Genomic DNA, 20,575 nt, shown 5'->3' with positions numbered 1-20,575 from the left:
ACTGGTAAGTATAAATCAATATTCAATTGTACGAAGCGAGTGAATTGAACACCCTTTTGATTTTATTTTAATTAAGATGGGACAAATATAAATTATTTTGCAGGCGGCAAAAAATTATTCCATTTCATTATTACCCATGAATATTTAGAGAATATGCATTATACATATATTAAAACCAAAAAATATCATAAAATATAAATAGAAATATATGAGCAATCTCAAATTACAATAATAAGACTCATAATCTCAATCTTTAATAATTAACAACTATATATAATTATAAAGTTTCCCTTATAACAGGGCTAGAAAATTAGGTTGGTAGTTCATAGAAATTTCCCATCAATTACATGATTCAAATCATTAGGTTAGAGATTAAAGAATAGTGATTAGAGGAGTTTCTTTTGTCTAAACCAAAATACACTCCAACTTTAGGGAAAGAATGAGTTGCCAAGTTTGAAATTGAGAGTCCAAAATTTTCCACTTTCCTCCACTAACCACAAAACTTTGTTCACCTACATACAAAGACAAGACAAGTAGTAGCATATGACCCCACCCACTACTATTTCTCCATGCCGTGATTGATGCCATTACAATTTTCATAAGCAAGTCTTGGGCCTCACTCCTTATTAAGCTTCAGAATTTACCCCATTTTTGTAGGGATCATGACCATATAAACCCCACACCCTCTTCTTTATTCTTTAGTCACTCTCAAGATTTAACTACCAAGTTAAATTTTATAAAACAAAAGCAAAACCCATCCTTCCCTTAAAAAACAAAAGTCCAAGTCTCCTCTAGCAAACCTCACCGCCTTCTACACTAGCTAAACACTTTCAATTCCCACCTTATTTATACACAACTTTTTCTCTTAGGCATTTTATCAAACGCAGACATATAAGCTCATATACTATCAAAAAAAGCCATGGATTGGTTCTCTTGGCTATCAAAAACTGGCCTAGAGCCTTCTCTTGTATATGAATATGGTCTTGCCTTTTCTCATAATGAGCTTGAAGAAGAAGATATTGCTTATTTTAACCATGAATTTCTTCAAAGCATGGGGATATCAATAGCAAAACATAGGCTAGAGATTCTCAAACTTGCAAGAAAAGAAAAGGGAGCTACCCCTCATCCAATGGCAAGAGTTCTTGTTGCCATTAAAAGGACAAAGATGCGTTTAGCTAAGTATATAAGAGCACTGGCTCACCGTGATGAATCTGCTCTTGTTGTTGTTCCTAGGCCTGCAGGTTATGCTACTAGATGGAGAGGAGCAATGTTGAAAAGAAACAAGAAACTGATGATGGGTAAGCAAGGGAGGTTATTGCTTACAAATGGAAGTCCTATGGTGGTTTCTGGTCCTAGACTTGATAGTTTTTCAAGTCCTGTGGTATATGATCTTCATAAAGAAGAAAAGATTGATGAAGGTGATGATGATGGGTATTGGTCAACTGGTGTTGAAGAGATCAGGTGGGATACTATGTTCCAGAATCTCAAACCAACTTGAATTGTTATAGTTTTTAGTTTTTGCTTCTTTGTTAACTAGGCTCTAAGGGAGCTCTAAACTTTAAACCTCAGCTCTAGAAAGACTCCATTCTAATACCACCTTTTCTTTTCTTTCTTTTACTTGAATTCAGTTTCTTGATCTTAATTTTAATGGTGAGAGATGGGTTTTTTAGGTTCTTCCACCAGAGTCTTGTTTGTGTATTCAAGAAGACATACTTCTTTTTTTAATTAGTGAGGGGTGGGTCAGATAGAGGGTACACACTTTAGCATCAAGGGTCTCTTCAGTAATGAGATTGTCTCCCCTTGCTTTTGTATGCTGTAATCTTTTTTTTTTTTTTTTTTTTTTAACTTTGGCAGAAAAGAAGGCATTTGTTAGTATTTAGTCTCTTTATGAAGAGATTGATTGTTTTAGTTTTAGCCTTTTAGGTATGCAAACATGTTGTGCGGTGCATATCCATATGTTATGTTATCTCTTCTGTAAGAGAAGCAGCTATATTTTATCACTTTAATTGATTAAATTTCATATCTTTTGATTTCTGGGGAGATGGGTTTTCTTTATCAAATCTTTAAATTCCAATCTTTTGATTTCTAGGGAGATGGGTTTTCTTTATCAAATCTGCATACACTGAAACATGGACACCATTCACTTTATATATTAAATTGAAAACAGAGCATAGGTAAGAGTGAAGTAGAAGTAACTTCACCTCCTTCTTTTTCTTTTCTTTTCTGGAAAATTAAATTACATTTACTATTCAGAAACAGCAATTCAATTCAACTGAAGTAGTGCTATGGATGCACAGGCCTATCCCGGCAGATAATACTGAGAGGAATTTAATAGCAGAGACATGGTGAAGCTTAGATTTTTCATCGATGAACGGGCGGGCAGCTATGTGATATATAAAGAAAAGATATTAAAATGATTCCACATGACTTGCGAGAGATTGAACCTTGGAGTAAGCACCAAAATAAATAAAATAAACAAACAAATCTGGGATATATTTTTTCTTTATAATGGCTAGTTTTGAATCCTTGAAGGGAAACAGGAAAACACTGGACCCATGTAAATCTTCAGTGTTAAATAAAGCCTGAAATTCTGTTAACAGAAATGACATTGAACCTTGATGGTAGAATTCGGCAAGAACTTGAAAAAACATTAAAAAAGAGAAGGAAAGAAAGAAATTATCATATTGATCTAGCTGTGATTATAGCACAGGACATGATTTTATTGATACAGAAGCAAAAACATTTCTCAAAGGGCAACCAACACAACAACTTGGATGTATATGTGTGTACATACAAAATTTTCAAGTCGTTACAAAAAGCTCTATTGCACAAACAACAATTAGCCACCTACAGCTAGCTAATTCTTGATTGGGGGAGATTACTATCTCAGCAATTTGCACCATAGGCAGCAATTTGTAGCCCATGCAAGTCACTTTCCTGAGTACTGTAATACTAAAAACTCTGCAGGATATGCATTTCTCGCTTTTTATTTGATAATAGATAACAATTTCTGCTCATCAATGACCTGAAGATTGCGGTAGACGAAAGGAGCCTCCTGCATAAAGCATTTGGTATACTGGGCGTATTCTAATTGTCAGGATTATGCTGAACAAGGCGCCCAATCCACAGATGCCAGCTAGAACAAGGAATGTCAACTTGAAACAATCAGAACCTACACAGGTAGAGCTTCCTTGTTTCGCAGCTTCTGCATCATATACATAACCTGCAAGCAGCCCTGAGAAAAGAAGGGCACCAATAGGGTTGCCCAATAACATAAAGGCATAAATTATGCCAAAATGTTTCAAGCCGAATAGCTCAGAGGCAGTTGATACTATTACAGAATACAGAATACCATAACAGATGCCAATCAGAGCAGTTGCAACATAAAGAATACCATCAAGAGCTAACGCAAATAGAACAAATGTTACAACCATAATCATATGAGCTAATGTCATCCAGATGGTGCGTGGAATTGTTTTTGACCTGCAATGTGACAAATTTAGTCATTGTAGCAAAGAAAAAAGTCATAAATCAGGAAAACTGGGAGAAGGTTGAAAATCCAGAGGAAAGAAGATAATTCCATACATGTTAAAGGGAAAACAAGGACACCAACAACATTTTTTCAACTTACTAAAAGAGAAATATTACGAGTGCCTAAAGAAAACATCAATACCAACTATGGTGCTCCTACAAAAGAAAATATTTCGCATTCCAGTTTAGTTCATGATGCTTAAGTCAGTAAGGAATTACCTGACAAAGTGCTCAGAAATGGCACCTGAGCCAAGACGGCCAACAAAATTGCAAAAACTGAAGACAGCGAGGAGTATCGTTGTATCATCAAGACCAAATGCGACCCCAATTTGAGCCAAATTATTGAGAATAGTAACTCCAGAACCAACTCCAAGAAAGTATACTACCCAAAGAAGCCAGAAATCAGCCTTGATTAAAGCCTGACGAAATTTAAAATCCTCCCCTCTCTTAGGTCTTCTTTTCTTCTTTACTGCTCCCTCCCCCACTGCAAGAAGTATTTCCACCTCTGAAGCATCCTCACTATCAAGAAAACTTCCAAGATATGTAGCTGATGAAGATGGTGTCAACAAAGGATCTGCTGAGGTTGATCCATCTTCCCTTGATACCAGGTTATCTGAGGAATCAGATGCTGGGATATGGTTCTTAGACCTTGCCGGAAAAAGAGTCATTTTGACAGGAATTGCGAGAGGAGACATCAAAAGAATCACCATTATGGAAACTAATATGTATGAAACAGTATCACTTAAAGAAACCATATCACTTATTATAGTGGACATAAGAAGATATAGGGCAAGCACAACACTTGCAGCTTGGGTAAAAACAAAATGGCCATGCTCTGAAGAGTCTTCTTCAGAAGCTGGAGTACAGGGTCGAACAAAGTACATCATGGCTAGACATATAACTGGAATGCCGAGTGTAAGGAATAGCAGAAGCTTTGAAGCAGAGTCAGTAAGTACCAAATTATACAGCACTGTATATACTGCAGCAGAGATTCCAACATAACCTTTGAGAATGCCAGAAACAGTACCTCTACTGAGAGGAAAGTTTCTCATATTGGTTACAAGCACAGCTGTGCCAAACCATGCATTGCTATTAGTGGCAACAACAAGTGCAAGCCACAGCTACAACAACAACAATAGAGAAGGTCAAAGGCACATATATGATAAAATGAGAAGCTAAAAAGACAAATATTTGCAACCAAGACTTAATCCGCAAATCTGACTAAGGATATTGGGAACAAAACAAATAACTCGCTAAATTTCAACGAATAGCAGATGGAACTTAAATGAACATAATGAAATTAACAGGAATAGGCCAACAATCACTATCTATAGGCACTTCAACCGATACCATCTTCAAGATTTGTAGCATATGTCTACATTTACGTGCCAAAAGAGAGTGGAGAAAAAAGGCCAGTGGGATCGATTTTAGAAGATAGAATATGGGATACATGAAGATTCTAGGAAAACAGAAAAATTACAACCATAAGGTTTCTGTAAGAACATTTTTAATCTGGTAAACTCTAACAATGCTTTGAAAAGTAGAAATGAGTTGCGTACAATTACTTTCTAGAGGTTTAATAGTGGTCAAAAACTAACTTCTGTAGTACCACGGGATCTTCTAAAAGTCAAAAGAACACATTCGTAAGTTACCTTAAAGGAGATGGGAATTTGCCATGATTAATGGGATCAGGAACAGGTACACCACTTAAAATTTGGACTGATGGAGGTAGAAGGTTAAATGGCTTATATGTGTTGCTTAGAACATATTAAGTAGTTCTAAATTAGCTTTTAACTTGGAAGGTAAGAACATAATCTTGCTCGCATTTCAAGTTAAAGAAGCTATAAAATTAAAATAGATGAGGCAGTTCTTCAAACAGCATATGCAGATTGCTTCACTAGAAGTCAAAATGATAGAATATTTTGCCAAAATATACATGATAAACTTTTAAAATATTTTGCCAAAAAATCATCACTATCTTACCAAATTCTGATCTTGAAATGCACAACCTTCCTAGGCAGCATAAATGCAGAAGTTACCATATGCACCAAATGGTCATCCACATTAACTCAGAAGTGCCTAGTTTGTTTCCGTCCTCCTTATTATATCCACTCTATTTTCAACATCATGCAAAATTAACAAGTTTACCTTGTTTTTCCTTCCCCTAGCTAAACTTTGTAACAGAAATTACTCTAAAACCATCATTAGAATCACAGTTGCCTCGTCAACCTCCTCCAATAACTTTCAATATGTTACTTGTTACCAAAATCCTTTCACCAGAGACATTATAAGATTCTTTTGATCTCTGAAAACAAAAAAAATAAAATCCTGTGCAGACTACAGCATATGGCCTGGGATATAAGATTTATCCATCTACTATAAAATTTTTCTATTTTTTGCCATTGGAGGATTGCAGTAACAAACAACAGCTCTTTAAAGTAAAGGGTAGATAAATCCGGTAAAAATATCCTTAACACAATTTTTCAATCTCCTGGTCCAAGTTGAAGTTGGGAAACTACTTGAATATGATCTAAGTACCCTTTAATATTCTACAATTCCTAACACCAAGCTAGGAGACAATCTTCTTGAGATGAATTAAAATATAAAGATAAAAGGAGGGTTCTGCCAAAAATATTTATAACCCAACCAAATGAAAGTTCTAAACTAAATATACCCCTATAGTTTGTAAAGAAGGTTTTCGGAAAATAACTTCAATACCAATGTTTAAATGGATCCAATCAGGTTAAAATATACCAGGATTGCTTGAGTAGATTTAACTACTCAGTTTTCGTTACTTGATTTCATGAAGGGGACTGTAAAAGACAGTCACCCAAATTTTCCGCAGGAAGATCCAAGTAAGGCAAACCACTCAAATAATAAGCTTATCTGTTCTAACATTGTTCAGCATGTGCTGATCGCTTTAATGGAGAAGATTGAATACACAATTCTTATTCCTTTGTTTAATGAGAACCATGAACAGCCTAGATCAATGACCGTATCTGGGATTCCAGTCCTGTAGAATAAAAATAAAGATGCAAATTCTTGCTTCAAAACTCTCAAAATGGAAAATCCTAGCACAATAATCCTTTGCAGTACATACAGAATTTGATGAACCTTTTAAATCATGGCAGAAGCGATTGACCCAATATTCTTAGAATGAGGTCCAACAAAGAAACTTCAGTAAATTCAATACCTCAACGGGAGTGCTTTCAGCATTTCATAAAGCATTATACTGAGTTGCAATGCTCCTTAATCAGGAAGAAGATTAAGTTCACTTTTTTCTATCAATCTGTGTTTGAAAGTTTAGGATTTCCCTAAATTCATTAATGTATGCATTTTACAAAGGAATAGCTTAATGCCTTTAACTATTTGGTTAGAATATATGATTGTTACTATTTCAATCAGGAAACTAGAAATTGATGGTTTTACGTGTCTCAAGCATCTAGGTAATACAAAGGAAACTTGAACATTGATCACAAATGAGTTCACCAGATTCTAAATCCAGACCAACTTCATCAGGAGCATGGCACTAATGCAAAATGAACATATATACACACACACACACACACACACACACACATAAATATATATAATCACTAACAATAAAGCTATATTTATGGAGAACACGACAATCTAAGTTTAGAAATTAATCAAGGAAATGGCATCCAATAACGCACAGATCAGCAAACAATTCATATATATTCGTAGTTAAGAAGACAAAACTTCAAAGTGGATTTTTTTGTAATTAGATTTTCGATTTTTTAAGTAAAGATTCAACAAAATTAGGATTAACAACTAGCAACGGTCTCAAGCAACCAAGCAGATACTTTTGGATTTGACGCACAACAGAAATCAAGAAGTCACAACTAAAATAGACAGAAGAACTTTCAGATAAATCAAATCCAAGGTTTAGCTCCAACCAATCAATTCCGCTCAAAAACTTGATTGTAAGCCAGAAATGAAATATGAAACAACTAACCAACCGGAAGAAACAACACAACTATTGCAAGCTTGCAACTCCATCAAAAATCTATTAGTTTATCAAGCAACTGAAAAAACAACAGAACTCACAACACACAGGGAAGGAATCAAAAACCTAAATTTACTACCATGTCATCAATTTCAAATGAATTGGAGAGAAAACAATATGCAATAATTCAAAATCCACCGAGTCATAATTGTACGAAAAAAAAAAAAACAAAAGCAGAGGACTTCAATTGATTCAAAATTCAACTTACCAACCAATAAGGCAAGCCAATGACAGTTTCGCTAACAGCAAGCCAAAGAACACCATAACCCAAGAAACAAAAAAGAACACCAACAGAAAGCACAGACCAAGGGGGAAATTTATTGATGACGATGCCAGGAATCAAACCCAGATTCTCTCCAATATCACAGGCCACTCCAAGGATTGTTAGCTGTTGCTGGTTGAATCCAAGAACTGATTTAAGGGCAGTAGAGTAGAGTGGGAAGTTATAGGCATTCCCTGCAGCCACTTGAACCCAAGCTGCCGCAGCCAATCCTACCCATGGTGGCCTACTCCCTGCTTTAAGCACTATATTTGGCATTTTAGATCAATGGACAGTTGCAGAATAGAAGAAGAAAGCATTCACAGGTTAGAGATTAGAGTTCAGAGATTTTCTTGTGGCGTGTAATAAAATTAGCAACTTTTTCTTCAATGGAGGAATGATTATTTTTGGGATAGTATTGTGATTGTAGCTTTATGACATTTGCTTCTTTTATCTTTGACAGGGAGATTTGTATTTTTCTAATCAATAAAACCATGAGAAAGACTTTTGATTCTTAAAATGACAGTTTCTCCCAAAGCTGCTTCTTGAATAATGAAATTCAATTTGCAATTAATAATTTCAAATTTTTGATTGCTACATCATAAAGTAAGCTCTAAATCCGAGCAGACAATACTGATTGAAAGGGATTCAAGCAGTAACACTTTGTTCAACCAACAATTTTTTTAAAATTAGCTCAGAGCTTTAAGTAAATAAAAAACCCTTGTAGAAGAGATCATGCAGATATATTTTGATAAGGTCAGAAATTTAAATAGTAAAAATTAAACATTGATAAATCTCAAAATGAGAATAATTTCATGCTCAAAAGCTATGGAATACTCGGTGTAATACTTAAAAAAAAAAAAAAAATTCAATCAGACAATAAATAATTTTTTAAATAAATTAAACTCTTATTATGTTAAAAGCAATATATTATTTCTAGTGGAAATATTTTTAAAATTCAATTTTTTTTGTATAATTTTTAATAAAAAATAAATGGACTTTGATGTGACAAATTTTAAAGATGTTCAACCCGTTTAAAACAAATGAATTATAATTGTAGAATTTATTTATAAATAAATTCCAAGTATAATTTATTTACAAATAAATTTGTCATGTTTGGTATGCTATAATTTAAAATAAGAAATTCAATTGAATTCCACAAAATTATGTTTGGAAGAAATTCTTAAGTGAAATTCATTTGTCTTTCTTTCTTATAACGCTCTTGCTACAATAATTTAACAAAAATAAATAATAAACACCAATTATATTTATTATATACAATATAATAACTTGTCATTTTTTTATTACAATTTAAATAATAAATTTCATATAAATAAGTACACTAATATTTCATGCTAATTAATTAATTATATAAGCAGTAACATTCGTCATAATAATTATTTTTAATTAATATAAAAATTTTATTGATTTAAATAATTAATTTGGAAACTAAAAAAAAAAGAATGTTACTATTGTTTTTAATTGCATTTTGAAAACAATTGTTGAAGTTTTTTAGTTTGATATTAATAATAACGTTATTACTAGACTTAAAAAAAAAACCATCATTACTAGTTTGAAATTTTTCAAAAAAAAAAAGGAAAAAAAATAAAAATATAAACTAATGTCATTATTGGATTAGAAAAAAATAACGTTATTATAATTTGAAATTTTCCAAAGAAATAAACAGAAAGGAACGGAAAAGTAAAAATAATTGAGTTTATAGCGAAGGGTAATTTTGTCAATAAATATTTCATTGATCAATTTTGTAAAATTTATTTACAAATTCCATCACTTTTAGTAGAATTTGAGTTAGACATACCCAATTCCATAGAATTTAATTCGTAGAATTTAACTCTATAAATTTTTGCATTCCAAACTCAATATTTTAGATATTGCAAATGAATTTCACAAAATTTTATGCAATTTATTTATTTCGAATATGCTTATTAGTTAAATATCTTATGTATTAACAATATAAGAGTTAAATATGAAATTTATATATCAGTCCATGTTTTGAGATTTGGGATCATCACTGATAGGAGAACTTTACTCAAATACGATTATTGAGCGTTAGAAATAAATATATGAAAAAAGAAAAAAAAAAGTTAAATATAGATACAGAAATAAGAAAAAGAAAAAGATATTCGGTTATTTCTTAGCCCTTTTGTCATCTGGAATTTTTTTGAAATAATTATTTTAGATTTAGCTCTTTTGTCTAAGTTAAATGAATCCAGTAATTAATTATTTAATTATCAGTATAAAAATTTATATTGTTTAATGCCAAAGAAATATTGATTGGATTGGTAAATAAATATACGGTATGTGTGAAAAAAAAATGAAAGTCCGACAAAAATCAGGTCTGAAATGCTATTAAATAAAAATGTTGATGAAATAAAAATTGAATCTTATTGAAAGACACGTGATAAATGTCAGGTTATGTCTATCAATCATTAATTATTAAGTGCAAATGAACCTTTAATTTGCTCTTTTATGGTTGAATTGTGTGATCATAGAAAAGACAAGACACATCTTATGCGGTTATGCCCCTTATCAAGGAAAAGAAAGAAGAAAGAAGATGACAAATATGTAGAAAGTAGTCTTCGAATTGGATTTTTCATAAGCTGATCCCTGTAGGATAAGATGTCGACAGATTAACCATTATTTGCTTTCCTATTGCTGCCATACCATTTCCGTTCAGACAATCCACTGCAATTTTATATATAGACTGATTGGTGTTTTTTTTTTTTTTTTTAAAAAAAAATAATTTTCTTAAAATAAATGTAGTTCTATGGGAATTAAAACTATAGGCTTTTTCATTTTAAGACCATTTTTATATGATCAAAACATATTACAAATCAATGTTTCCTGAAAAAATAATTATCATTCAATGTGATTGGTCAACTACCTATTTTTTTTAAAGGAAAAATTAAACTATTATATTAAATCAAGATCATTAAACAAAACATGAAAAATAAAATTAGAAAACTCCAGCAATCACAAAATAGATATTTATCGCTAACAAGTATGCAACTCTATTAGTAGATAGTTTGATAAAACAAATAAAGTACTTAAAAGTCAACTATCTATTATATAACTCGAATGAGGTAGTTCAGTAGCAAAGAGTACTTAAAAGGATTGATCACCATAATTTATGTAATGAGTTCAATACTCTTCAATATAAACTCTCCTCAGACTAGCCCCTTCATCTCTGAAGATGAGGATTGTAGACATTTAAAACAGATATGTACTTACACACCTTGGGCAAGTATATAAAAACAGATATATACCTATTAATACTTTTGAAATCTACTACTTCTAATGAGAATACGAGACATATGCTAAGGATTGGGCTTCTCAACTGGACAATTTGCTGGTCCGGCAACCTCAATTTAGGCAGAGCTGCCCTTCACGTAAAAGGCCCAATTCTAAAAGGTTATATTTGAAAAGGCCTTGTTGTGCAGATAAAAAAAATTAAAATTAAAAATATAAGCATGATATATAAAATTTGTGCAGACAATTTTTTTTTTTGAGAAAACTTGGACAAAATACCTCACTAGTCCTTGATAGAAACCTAATTATACCAATACAATTTAGTTGTTAGTAATATTTTTGTAAATCAACTGAACTTATAGAAAGAAGCTCTTTTAGCTTTGAATTTTGGTTAGTGAGTTGAGGTAATTTTTAAGGCACGTGATGAGAGGGTGAAGCGTGAGAACTGACAAAGGCATGTAACTGTGTCTCCCATCCTGAAACAATGGTGCCTAGATTGGCTTTCCGAACTCCAATAACACAACCACCTTACTTTTACTCTGTCCAATTCCAAGTATTTGTTTTCTCCTTCCCTTCTCATGAGACTAGGTTCTAATTAGGAATCTTTGTGTCGGTTAAATTTGATAATTTTTTATTTTATTTAGACGATACTTTAAAAGATTGAAATAATATTTATTTTAATTTTATCTTTATTTAAATATATGTATTAAATTTTGTCTCAATTAAATTAAAGGAGTATTAATTCAGAAATAATTTAGTCAATTATTTTTATTTTTTTTACATTTGAGATCAAATTTAATGGAACAGTGTGTTAACAAATTCTTTCGGAATTGAAATTCTTCATAGTTCTATATGAACGTCTTCTTCATGAGGACACGTGACAAAGGTTATTTTTGATAGAATTACAAAGTATGATTCTTTTTTTGTCTAATTAAAAAGTTATTTTTGATAAAATTACAAAAATCTCAAAAATTGAATTTCTTTTTCAATTAAACCTTTTTTATGTTAGATGTTTCGAAAAGTGAAAGAAAAATTTTTAAATACTATACCTTTACCCTTTGTATGAAAAGGAGACGAAGGAAAATAACCGTATGTATCATTAAAATCTATAAATTAAATACTTTATTTATATCATTAAAAGCCATAAAAATCGTTACTTAACATGTCTTTAATTTTTTAACTTTATACTAATTAGTTATGTTTAGCATAATTTTATTCGATTAATAAACATTTATAAATTCAACTTATTCTTAAATAAATATTGGCTAAACGATTAACACATATTATTACCATGTAATGTAAATAAACAAAAAGTCAAACAACTATAACATTTCACTTCTTTGAAATTCTATGTAATAAATATAAATTTATTATAAAGTTCAACTTCAGCAATTATATTTAATTTTATCGTTTCAGATTTGAATTATATTTATAATTGTATATATATATATATATTATATGATGAATTATTAAATATTTTAATCTGACATCAATCAATTACAATGACATAGTGGAAATAAATAAATATGTTAATGAAGTGGTTAAGCAGTTGCAGCTAATCCATATCCCACAAAAATTTAAGCATTAATTTTTAAGGTTACATAGGACAATCCGCACAGGTCTCATACTCATTTACAATCACACCAAATTAATCTGAAAGAATTATTATATTCAAATAATCTGAAATTGACCTTTTCTTAGATATCTCTATCCAACTTATCACTTACTTTGGAGATTTCAATACCAATTTTTGTTCAACAACATGAAGTTTTTTTTTTTTTTTTTTAAAAAAAAAAAAGAAAAGTAGTTTGTATAACATTAGATTAACTTCTTTGGATTATTAAAAATAGTAAGAATGAAAATTTCAAAATTTTCAATTTATAGCCAATTAGTAGATGGTCTTGTTGGTCTTCTCACTGATGTGAGGAGTGTGAGGTTTTGAGTTTGAGTCCTCTCGACCATATTAATTATTTTCACCAATTTGGTGAGCCAATGGGAGGATTACCCGTGTTGTATAGCCTCACAGTGTAATTTTGGCCTTTTTAAAAATTTTCAATCTGTATAAAAATATATTAGTATGAAGTAAAAAGATTGAGAAGATTTTATAATTCCATCTCCTACAATATGAAATAGACATTTAACTATTATAAATTATTAAATATTAATTAATAGTAATTTTGTATGACAATAGATTATATTGACCATTGGATCGATGAGGGCTTTTATATGTGAATTTTGTCTCCTTATCAATTTTGTAAGGTCCATTGGAACTTATCAAGGGTCACTCTAATTAGAAAATTTACAAGTATAACAACCTGAATAGTATATTCCGCTCATGGTTTTGAAATAATCAAGTAAGTTTTGTTAAGATTAACAAAATCATAGATTAATAGTTAAATTAGATATGTTAATTGAATTTCAAAAATAAGTATTAGCTGATTACCTATTAAATGTGCGATAAGGAGAGTAATGTGACGATATAGATATATTTTAGTTGTGATAGAAATATGAAAATAGAAATATGAAATTTAGAGTAATATATTTTTCAAGTGTGCAAGTCATTTAAAATGTCTCAAACTTTGTGTTTTATTTTAATTGTATCACCTCATTTCAAAATTTTGTTACAATTAATCCAAATTAAAATTAGTGGAAAAAAAAAATTAACATGTAGGATCAACTGTAACTCAACTCAAGTTGTGTCGAAAGGTATGCGATGGATGAAGGAAGTGGAAAGCTGATGGTGACGGGGTTAGGGACGAGAGAAAACGTTGTCGTTTTCGGATTACTTGCAAGTTACAGTGGGCGTAAACAGTCCAGTTGAAAGGTAAAATATTATAGAGGATTATAGGAGGAATGAGAGGGATTGTTGACTTAATAATAAAATAATAGATTAACAAATTTAAATTACTAAAAATGCATTCTAAAATTAAAATAATATCCCTCGAAAAACAAACCAATTTACTGAGGAAAAGTGTATTAACAAACTGAAATTTAAAAAGAAAATGTCCAAGAAGAAATTCTCGATATTCGAAATGGTCAGAGTGTTGGATTCACTAACGAGAAGAAATGTTCTAAAGATTTAATAACAAAATTCTAATAGTCCCTCAACAAAATTTTAATTACAATCAAATCAATCATCTCCCGATCTTTCCCGATCTTTACAAATATTGCCTCGTCTACTACTGTTATCGATCTATAAAATCACGATATAAAAAAGAAAAATTATGTGTAAGCAACTGAGTCAACACACCGATTTAAACAAAAACCGCTGCAAAATCAAAAGAATTCATGAATCGCTGGCTTTGGACATGACGGAGAGCCGGCTAGGTCTCGGCTGGAAATCGGCCCGACGCCGAAGCTGATGCGAAGAAGGCCGAATAAGAGCCGACAATGCTCTCTTTACCAGCTCTCCTTCCACACCTCCGATCCTCACCAGCGAATTAGTCATCGCCGACCGCCGGAAGTTCAGTCTGCTACTGGAGTGATACGACGCCGATTGTGTACTATAGCCATTGTTTCTCATCAATGCCCTGTGGAAGGCGCACCGGAAAGAGCCTGGATGCGTCGTAGGTGAACACGCACACGTTCTTTTCTGATTCGACACTGCATTGCCATTGGACGCGTTCCTTTTCATGGATAACGAACGGTTGGGGGAGATTGGACGATCGATTGAGAATCGCAAGGACGGCGTCGATTGATTGGTGTTCTGGCGATGGTGGTGACTGTACATATTTACACGTGTAGGGGATGTGGCACGTGTGAATAAGTTCGCGGTGGCAGAAGAGGCGGAAGATCGAGTTGTGAAGCTGGAGGCCGTCGAAGCAAAAGAGGAAGAAGATGACGACGGCGACGAAATCAACGCCGGTGGCCGGCGACACGTGCAGAGAGAAGACCCGTTGGATTTGTTTCTTGATGTCGCCATTATGGCGCAGTAAAGACTAGAGAGCAATTTCTTTTTTGTGTTTTTTTTTTTCGAAGGCGGCGTAACAGGCAAATTGGGCAAACCTAGGGTAAAGCAAGACAGATATATATATAGGGATTGCAGGCACGGGCTGATTGTAAATAAAAGATGGTTAGGAGGGTAATTGCTTTGTACAAAAGGCGGTTACAGTACTTCAGTATGAGTACAGTTGAGCGCAGTTTGTAAATAAAGTTGGTTTACTTTCTGAAGAGCCGTTGGTTAAGGAAAAAACCAGACGGAGGTTAGACTTTCGTTTTCGGGTCCTAACTACTAACCAGAACCAATGGGCTGTTAAAACTCTTCTTTGCACGAGTGTATCGGAGAGTGTCATCCACGCTGTTGTTCCTTTTTTTTTTTATATAATTATGCAATATTACTCAAATGCTAATATTTTGGAATATTTGCAAATCCTTGAGTATTATTTAGGAAGTATTAGATATTATGTTTTTAGTTCTTAATGAGAAAATATTTTTTTTATTAAAAATTTTAATTAGAAATTATTAAAATTAATTTTATAATAAAAAGAAAAAACTTAATCTAAAAAAAGGTTTTTTTTTTTTTTTTTTTGGAAATGGGAGGAAAATATTGAAATGGAATAACATTTTAGTTATTTTCTATTTGGTCCCATATATTTTGCAACTCTAGTAGAAAATAATAAGAACAATGAGAATTTATTTATTTTTATTAAATCATTCAAGTACTTAAAAATAATTAGAATTATATTTATTATTTAAAAATAAATAAGTAAATAATTGTCAATTTTTAATGATAATATTTTTTTTACTCTAAAATGTTTCCCTTTTCGAACAAAAGAAAATAAATTTATTTTACTTCTTTCATTATATCTAAAATAAGTGAAGAAAATAACTATGAAAAGAGAAACGATAATTTAGATAAAAAATTATCAACAAATATATTTTAGATCTCTCCAGTTTAGATAGAAAATAATGGAGAAATATATTTTACTTATTTTTATTAAATTATATAAATATTTCAAAATAATTAGGATCACATTTATTGTTTAAAATTATATGAGTATATAATTGTCTATATTAACAACGATAATATTCTTTACTCTAGATTTTATTAAGGAAAATAATTTATTTTTTTCCTTTATTTTATTTAAACACAATGTTGTAAAATAATTATGGAAATAAGTTGACAATTTAGATAGAAAATTGTCAATAATTATGTTTTGAATCTGAAATACCTCGAATTTTTATTTTCGAAACTTTCGAATTTTTATTAAATCAAAAATCTCGATTTTTAACTATATGGACTATAAATACCAAACAATTTCAATTCGAGCCCAAGTTTGTGAGTTGGGCCTAAGCCCAAATATATCATCGGAAATTCTCGATTTGAGAACAGTTAAAATTTTCGAGAAATAATATGAAATTCCAGCAATTTAATCTATTATGAATATATATAAATTAATTATCCTGAAATTAAATATTGTTACTATTAATATTTTTTTTTATTCTTATTGAGTTGATGGAGAAAAAGTTACGGAACCTAACTAAAACAATCGAAATAAATCGAACTGAACCCGGAAATCGAATTGATTTTCGAAAACCACACGAATAACTTGAGAACCAGTGGAAAAATCCGAGAATCAAGCGAAAATCATCAAATTAGACCAAACCGGTTTGAATCGAACCGGAATGGCCTAGAATTTGCTAGAAACCGACTTTCTTTCTTTCCTTTTTTCTCTCCTTTCTTCTTCTTCCTGCAGCGCGACCTCACCGGGCCGTCTCCTCCTCTCGTTTTTCGATCACCGGAGACCAGTGCCATGCCTTGCCGTCGCCTCCACGCCATAGTGGATTCCGGCCTCCCTTCTCATCTCTCTTTCGTCTCTGGCGTGCGCAGAAGGTGCAGGAGAGCCGCGACATCCTTCGATCGGAAAATCGCGTCGAGCCTCCTCCTGCTTGATTTTCCGGCGGCGTCGATTTCTCTCTTGTCGGTGAAGAAGCTTCGGTCTCTTCTTCACTCTCCCCTTCCTGTTCCGGCTGGCGCAGCAAACCCAGGAGCTGCTCGCAATAGGTACAGTCGCATTATCTGCTTTTTTTTTTTTTGAATTTTCGACTAGTCGGGTAAATTATTTTCAACCCTATTCAATACATTTCATGAATTTTGATCCTGAATAGGAGAGTTGATATAGAAATGGAAATTCTTAGCTACTGTTATGAAGATTAACTAGGAAATTTTGATAAAAAGAAAATAAATAAATATATATATAAATGGAAGCTATAAATTGAATTCATATATAGAATAGCTAGATTATTGAATCTATTATGAATTTTTGTAAGGAAATGATGATTCGTTAGTATGATAGTAGGTACTTGTGGTCGTTGGTTGAGTTCTTGGTATGTTATGAAGGAAACCTTAACTGTACCATTTCAATTGGACTATAAACTGAAATGGCGAATGAATTGAGAAACTTTCGGTAGTGGCAGCAGCTATTTCAATCATTTATATAAATTATTGCTTGATATGGAATATTTGAAGCAGTAGATTTAATTCTTGTTAAGAATTAGTTAGTTGGTATATTGTAAGTTGTAAATTGGATTTCTTGGTAAGATGTACTCATTAAATTTTAATTTAATTGAGGCATTTGTTCTTATTGGCTAATTTAAAGTATGATAAAGGTATGAATATGTGATTGTCACCTTTAAGCAAGGATGAAGAAACGAAGGTTTGATAAAGAGTTCTATAATATTTAAAGGCTAGGTAACTATCAAACGAGGATGGCTGAATTTAACTTAATGATACAAGTTTTGTTTATAAATTGTACATTTATTTGATAATTAGTTAGAGAATAATTAATAATGTCGTTGGAACATGCTTGGAGGTTATTATAATTTGTAAATTAATTGGTGCGTGTTGACATGGTTGTTTTGAAAGGAGGATGAGAATTAAGTTGATTGATTGCCCGACGGATGGACTGTATGTATTGATTGATAAATATATAATAGTATTGTGATATTTAAATAGGTGGATAGTCAAATTTTTAGGGGAGGTGCTGCCGAAATTTCAATAGAACTTAGACTAGTTTTAAGTAATAACATAATTAATAAGTTTATTTAGATTAACTCTATAACTTAATAACTATTAAATAGAGTGCTCTAATTATTTATTTATTTTCATTATTATTCATTGAATTATTCAGTTATTTATTTATTTTCATTATTATCATTTATTTTAGTGTTTGTTTATTATTAATACTATTTATTTATTTATTTATCTATTTGCATTGATTTTGGATGTTTAATTGTGCATTACATTACGATGTCTAATTGATTAATATGTCTGCATTCGATTGCAATGTTTGATTAATTGTGTTGTGATATTGCTGTGCTTTGCTTGTGTGGAATTGGGATGAAGTGGGTCACCATGGGTTTGTGAGACTGTTTCTGTTATACGGATCCTGATTCTGATTTATGTTATATTCTGATTCTGTTATATGGATCCTGATTCTGTTTCTGTTAGCCGGGTAAATGGGAGATCGACGCCCCCGTGTGCACCTACCGTTACCGTTAACCACGGGTTGGCTTCTCGTCGTTGCGCACCGGACAGTCTAGATTTGATCGCAGCCCGCAGGGTGGCCTCCTGTTGTGAGCGCTTGATGATCTAGATTGGATGGAGACCACCGGGTTGCCTCCTGTTGGTATGAAAAAGAAAAGAGAGGATAGAAAAACAATGAGAGGGCTTGTCTAGTGAGGATTAGACTGGTCGGCCAGTATGGGGGATCGGCTCCCTGGTGCACATGTGAGAGGATGAGCCATGTGGGAGGACGGCTCATTGGGATTCGGTGACTCCACTGACTAATTTCCACGTGATGTGATTATTTGAAGGTGATATTGTTTGTGAGTGCTGGTGACATGCCATTTGTGTGACTGATTGCGTGAGCATATAACTAGTCGGATGACTAGATTGATATGTTTACACATTTGTGTGACTGCGTGTGTTGTGCAATAATTATTACTCCTTAGAAAACTCACATGTCTTGTTTGATTTTTCAGGAAGTAAGTTTTTCTTTAATCCGATTTAGGCTATGTTTCTCTGCGCTGGGCAATAGAGAAATTTTCCTAGTTCCATAATTATTTCACTATGTAATTATGTGTATAAAAAGCTATGTATACCAAGAGTTAGTGACTCCGCAATTGTAGGATTTACATATATTTAGTCGTGAATTAACATAGACAAAATAATTCTGTAAGCCATATTAGAATGTGATATATTGTAAACTGGACCCGAACTATAGAATGCTGTAGAAGATAAACTTGGGCCGAGAACTAATAAAATGTTGAGGTTTATTTTTCATAATCATATGGGCTGAATGTTGAAATTTATACCGAGATAATAGATTCTAGTGTTTCAGGCTTACTACGGGCCTCGGAGGCCTTAAGCTTACCTGGGCTCTAGTGCCGGTCCGGCCCATGGAGTCGGGTCGTGACAGAATCTCTCCAATTTAGATAAAAAATAATGGAAAAAAAATGGAGATTTCACTTATTTTTATTAAATTACCAAATACTCAAAAATAATTAGAATCACATTTATTGTTTAAAATGAAAATAATTTTTAATAATAACATTTTATTTACCCTAAAATTTTACTATTTTTAAACAAAGGAAAATAAATTTGTCTTCTTTCCTTCATTACATCTAAACACAAGTGTTGTAAAATAATTACAGCAAAAATTATCAAAAATTATATTTTAAATATCTTCAATTGAAATAGAAAATAATTATTCAAATACCGTAGATATAATCGTGAATTTTCAATAATAATATTTTCTTTATTTTGAAAATTTACCGATTTTGAACGAAGAAAAATAAATTTATTTTGTTTCATTTATTATCCATTTAAATATAAAGGTGTAAAATAACAATGAAAAAATTTAATAATTTTTTAATATTCTCCTATTATTTTCCTCCTCTTTTTTCCAAAAAAATTGTAAGAGTGTTCAACATTATTATTTGAATTTCTGTTAACTATTTTACTAAATATTAATGTGAGTTGACTAAAATTTATTTTCAAAATATTTTATAGCATTTAATATAAAATTGCAAAATAATTAAATAGCACTCTATGTTTTATATTCTTATATTTTGTTTGTTTGCATAAAATAACTTGTTGAAAAATATTTTTTATTATTCTTCATTATTTGGTTATAATATTGATAATTAATTAAAAATATTAAAATTTTTATCTCAGAAGACTGTAAAAATATTAATAATAATAGAAATTTTATAATTTAAAATTTTTATTGTAAACTACAAGAAGAATGTAAAAAAAAAAAACGTAAATTGTGAAAACCGTCGCTAGTCAATGGTGATGGTAGCCGATAGCAGTGGTTGGTAAATAATGACATGTAATAGTAATTACGATGATTAATAAATTAAAAAAATATAAATTTATAACATTTGTCAATATCTGAAATATGTTTATCCTCAAAAATAAATATTATTTTCATTACAAAATTATTTAATTTTTTTTATTAGAAAAATATTTTTGCATTAAT

The 20,575-nt window shown here is 31.4% G+C and overlaps 3 protein-coding genes across 5 annotated transcripts; 1 reads left to right on the top strand and 2 right to left on the bottom strand.

The window, feature by feature from the left end:
* Window positions 1-557: 557 nt before the first annotated feature.
* Window positions 558-2,603, top strand: LOC105636580 (uncharacterized). Of its 3 annotated transcripts, none has more exons than XM_020679613.3 (2): window positions 558-1,461; window positions 2,298-2,603. In XM_020679613.3, the coding sequence occupies exons 1-2, from the start codon at window positions 920-922 to the stop codon at window positions 2,347-2,349; spliced, it is 594 nt and encodes a 197-aa protein (XP_020535272.1). In that variant the 5' UTR covers window positions 558-919; the 3' UTR covers window positions 2,350-2,603. The 3 variants fall into 3 exon arrangements, with proteins under 3 accessions (XP_020535272.1, XP_037491875.1, XP_012075284.1); XM_037635947.2 differs by having other exon boundaries at window positions 560-1,461; window positions 2,254-2,603; XM_012219894.4 differs by lacking the exon at window positions 2,298-2,603 and having other exon boundaries at window positions 615-2,034.
* Window positions 2,604-2,684: 81 nt separating this feature from the next.
* Window positions 2,685-8,544, bottom strand: LOC105634794 (Major facilitator superfamily protein). The gene is made up of 3 exons (XM_012217710.4): window positions 7,770-8,544; window positions 3,751-4,652; window positions 2,685-3,483 (listed from the first exon to the last, which is right to left on the bottom strand). Exons 1-3 carry the CDS (start codon window positions 8,097-8,099, stop codon window positions 3,018-3,020), a joined length of 1,698 nt encoding a protein of 565 aa, XP_012073100.1. The 5' UTR covers window positions 8,100-8,544; the 3' UTR covers window positions 2,685-3,017.
* Window positions 8,545-14,144: 5,600 nt separating this feature from the next.
* Window positions 14,145-15,108, bottom strand: LOC105634795 (uncharacterized). The gene has a single exon (XM_012217711.4). The coding sequence runs from the start codon at window positions 15,010-15,012 to the stop codon at window positions 14,377-14,379; it is 636 nt and encodes a 211-aa protein (XP_012073101.1). The 5' UTR covers window positions 15,013-15,108; the 3' UTR covers window positions 14,145-14,376.
* Window positions 15,109-20,575: the final 5,467 nt, after the last annotated feature.

The sequence above is a fragment of the Jatropha curcas genome, chromosome 1, assembly GCF_041381405.1.
Source record: "Jatropha curcas cultivar XTBG-Jc1 chromosome 1, XTBG_Jcur_1.0, whole genome shotgun sequence".
NCBI classification, from domain to species: domain Eukaryota; kingdom Viridiplantae; phylum Streptophyta; class Magnoliopsida; order Malpighiales; family Euphorbiaceae; genus Jatropha; species Jatropha curcas.
This window is presented reverse-complemented; position numbering and strand designations above follow the sequence as displayed.

Bases quoted from the DNA above. Each gene is read 5' to 3' on its own strand.
- LOC105634795 (XM_012217711.4), bottom strand. From the start codon at position 15,012: ATGGCGACATCAAGAAACAAATCCAACGGGTCTTCTCTCTGCACGTGT.
- LOC105636580 (XM_020679613.3), top strand. From the start codon at position 920: ATGGATTGGTTCTCTTGGCTATCAAAAACTGGCCTAGAGCCTTCTCTT. The intron at 1,462-2,297 runs GTGGGATACTAT...ATGGATGCACAG, and splicing joins ACTGGTGTTGAAGAGATCAG to GCCTATCCCGGCAGATAATA.
- LOC105634794 (XM_012217710.4), bottom strand. From the start codon at position 8,099: ATGCCAAATATAGTGCTTAAAGCAGGGAGTAGGCCACCATGGGTAGGA. The intron at 4,653-7,769 runs GTAAGTTGAATT...TTGTTGTTGTAG, and splicing joins TTGGCTTGCCTTATTGGTTG to CTGTGGCTTGCACTTGTTGT. The intron at 3,484-3,750 runs GTAATTCCTTAC...GTCACATTGCAG, and splicing joins ATTTCTGAGCACTTTGTCAG to GTCAAAAACAATTCCACGCA.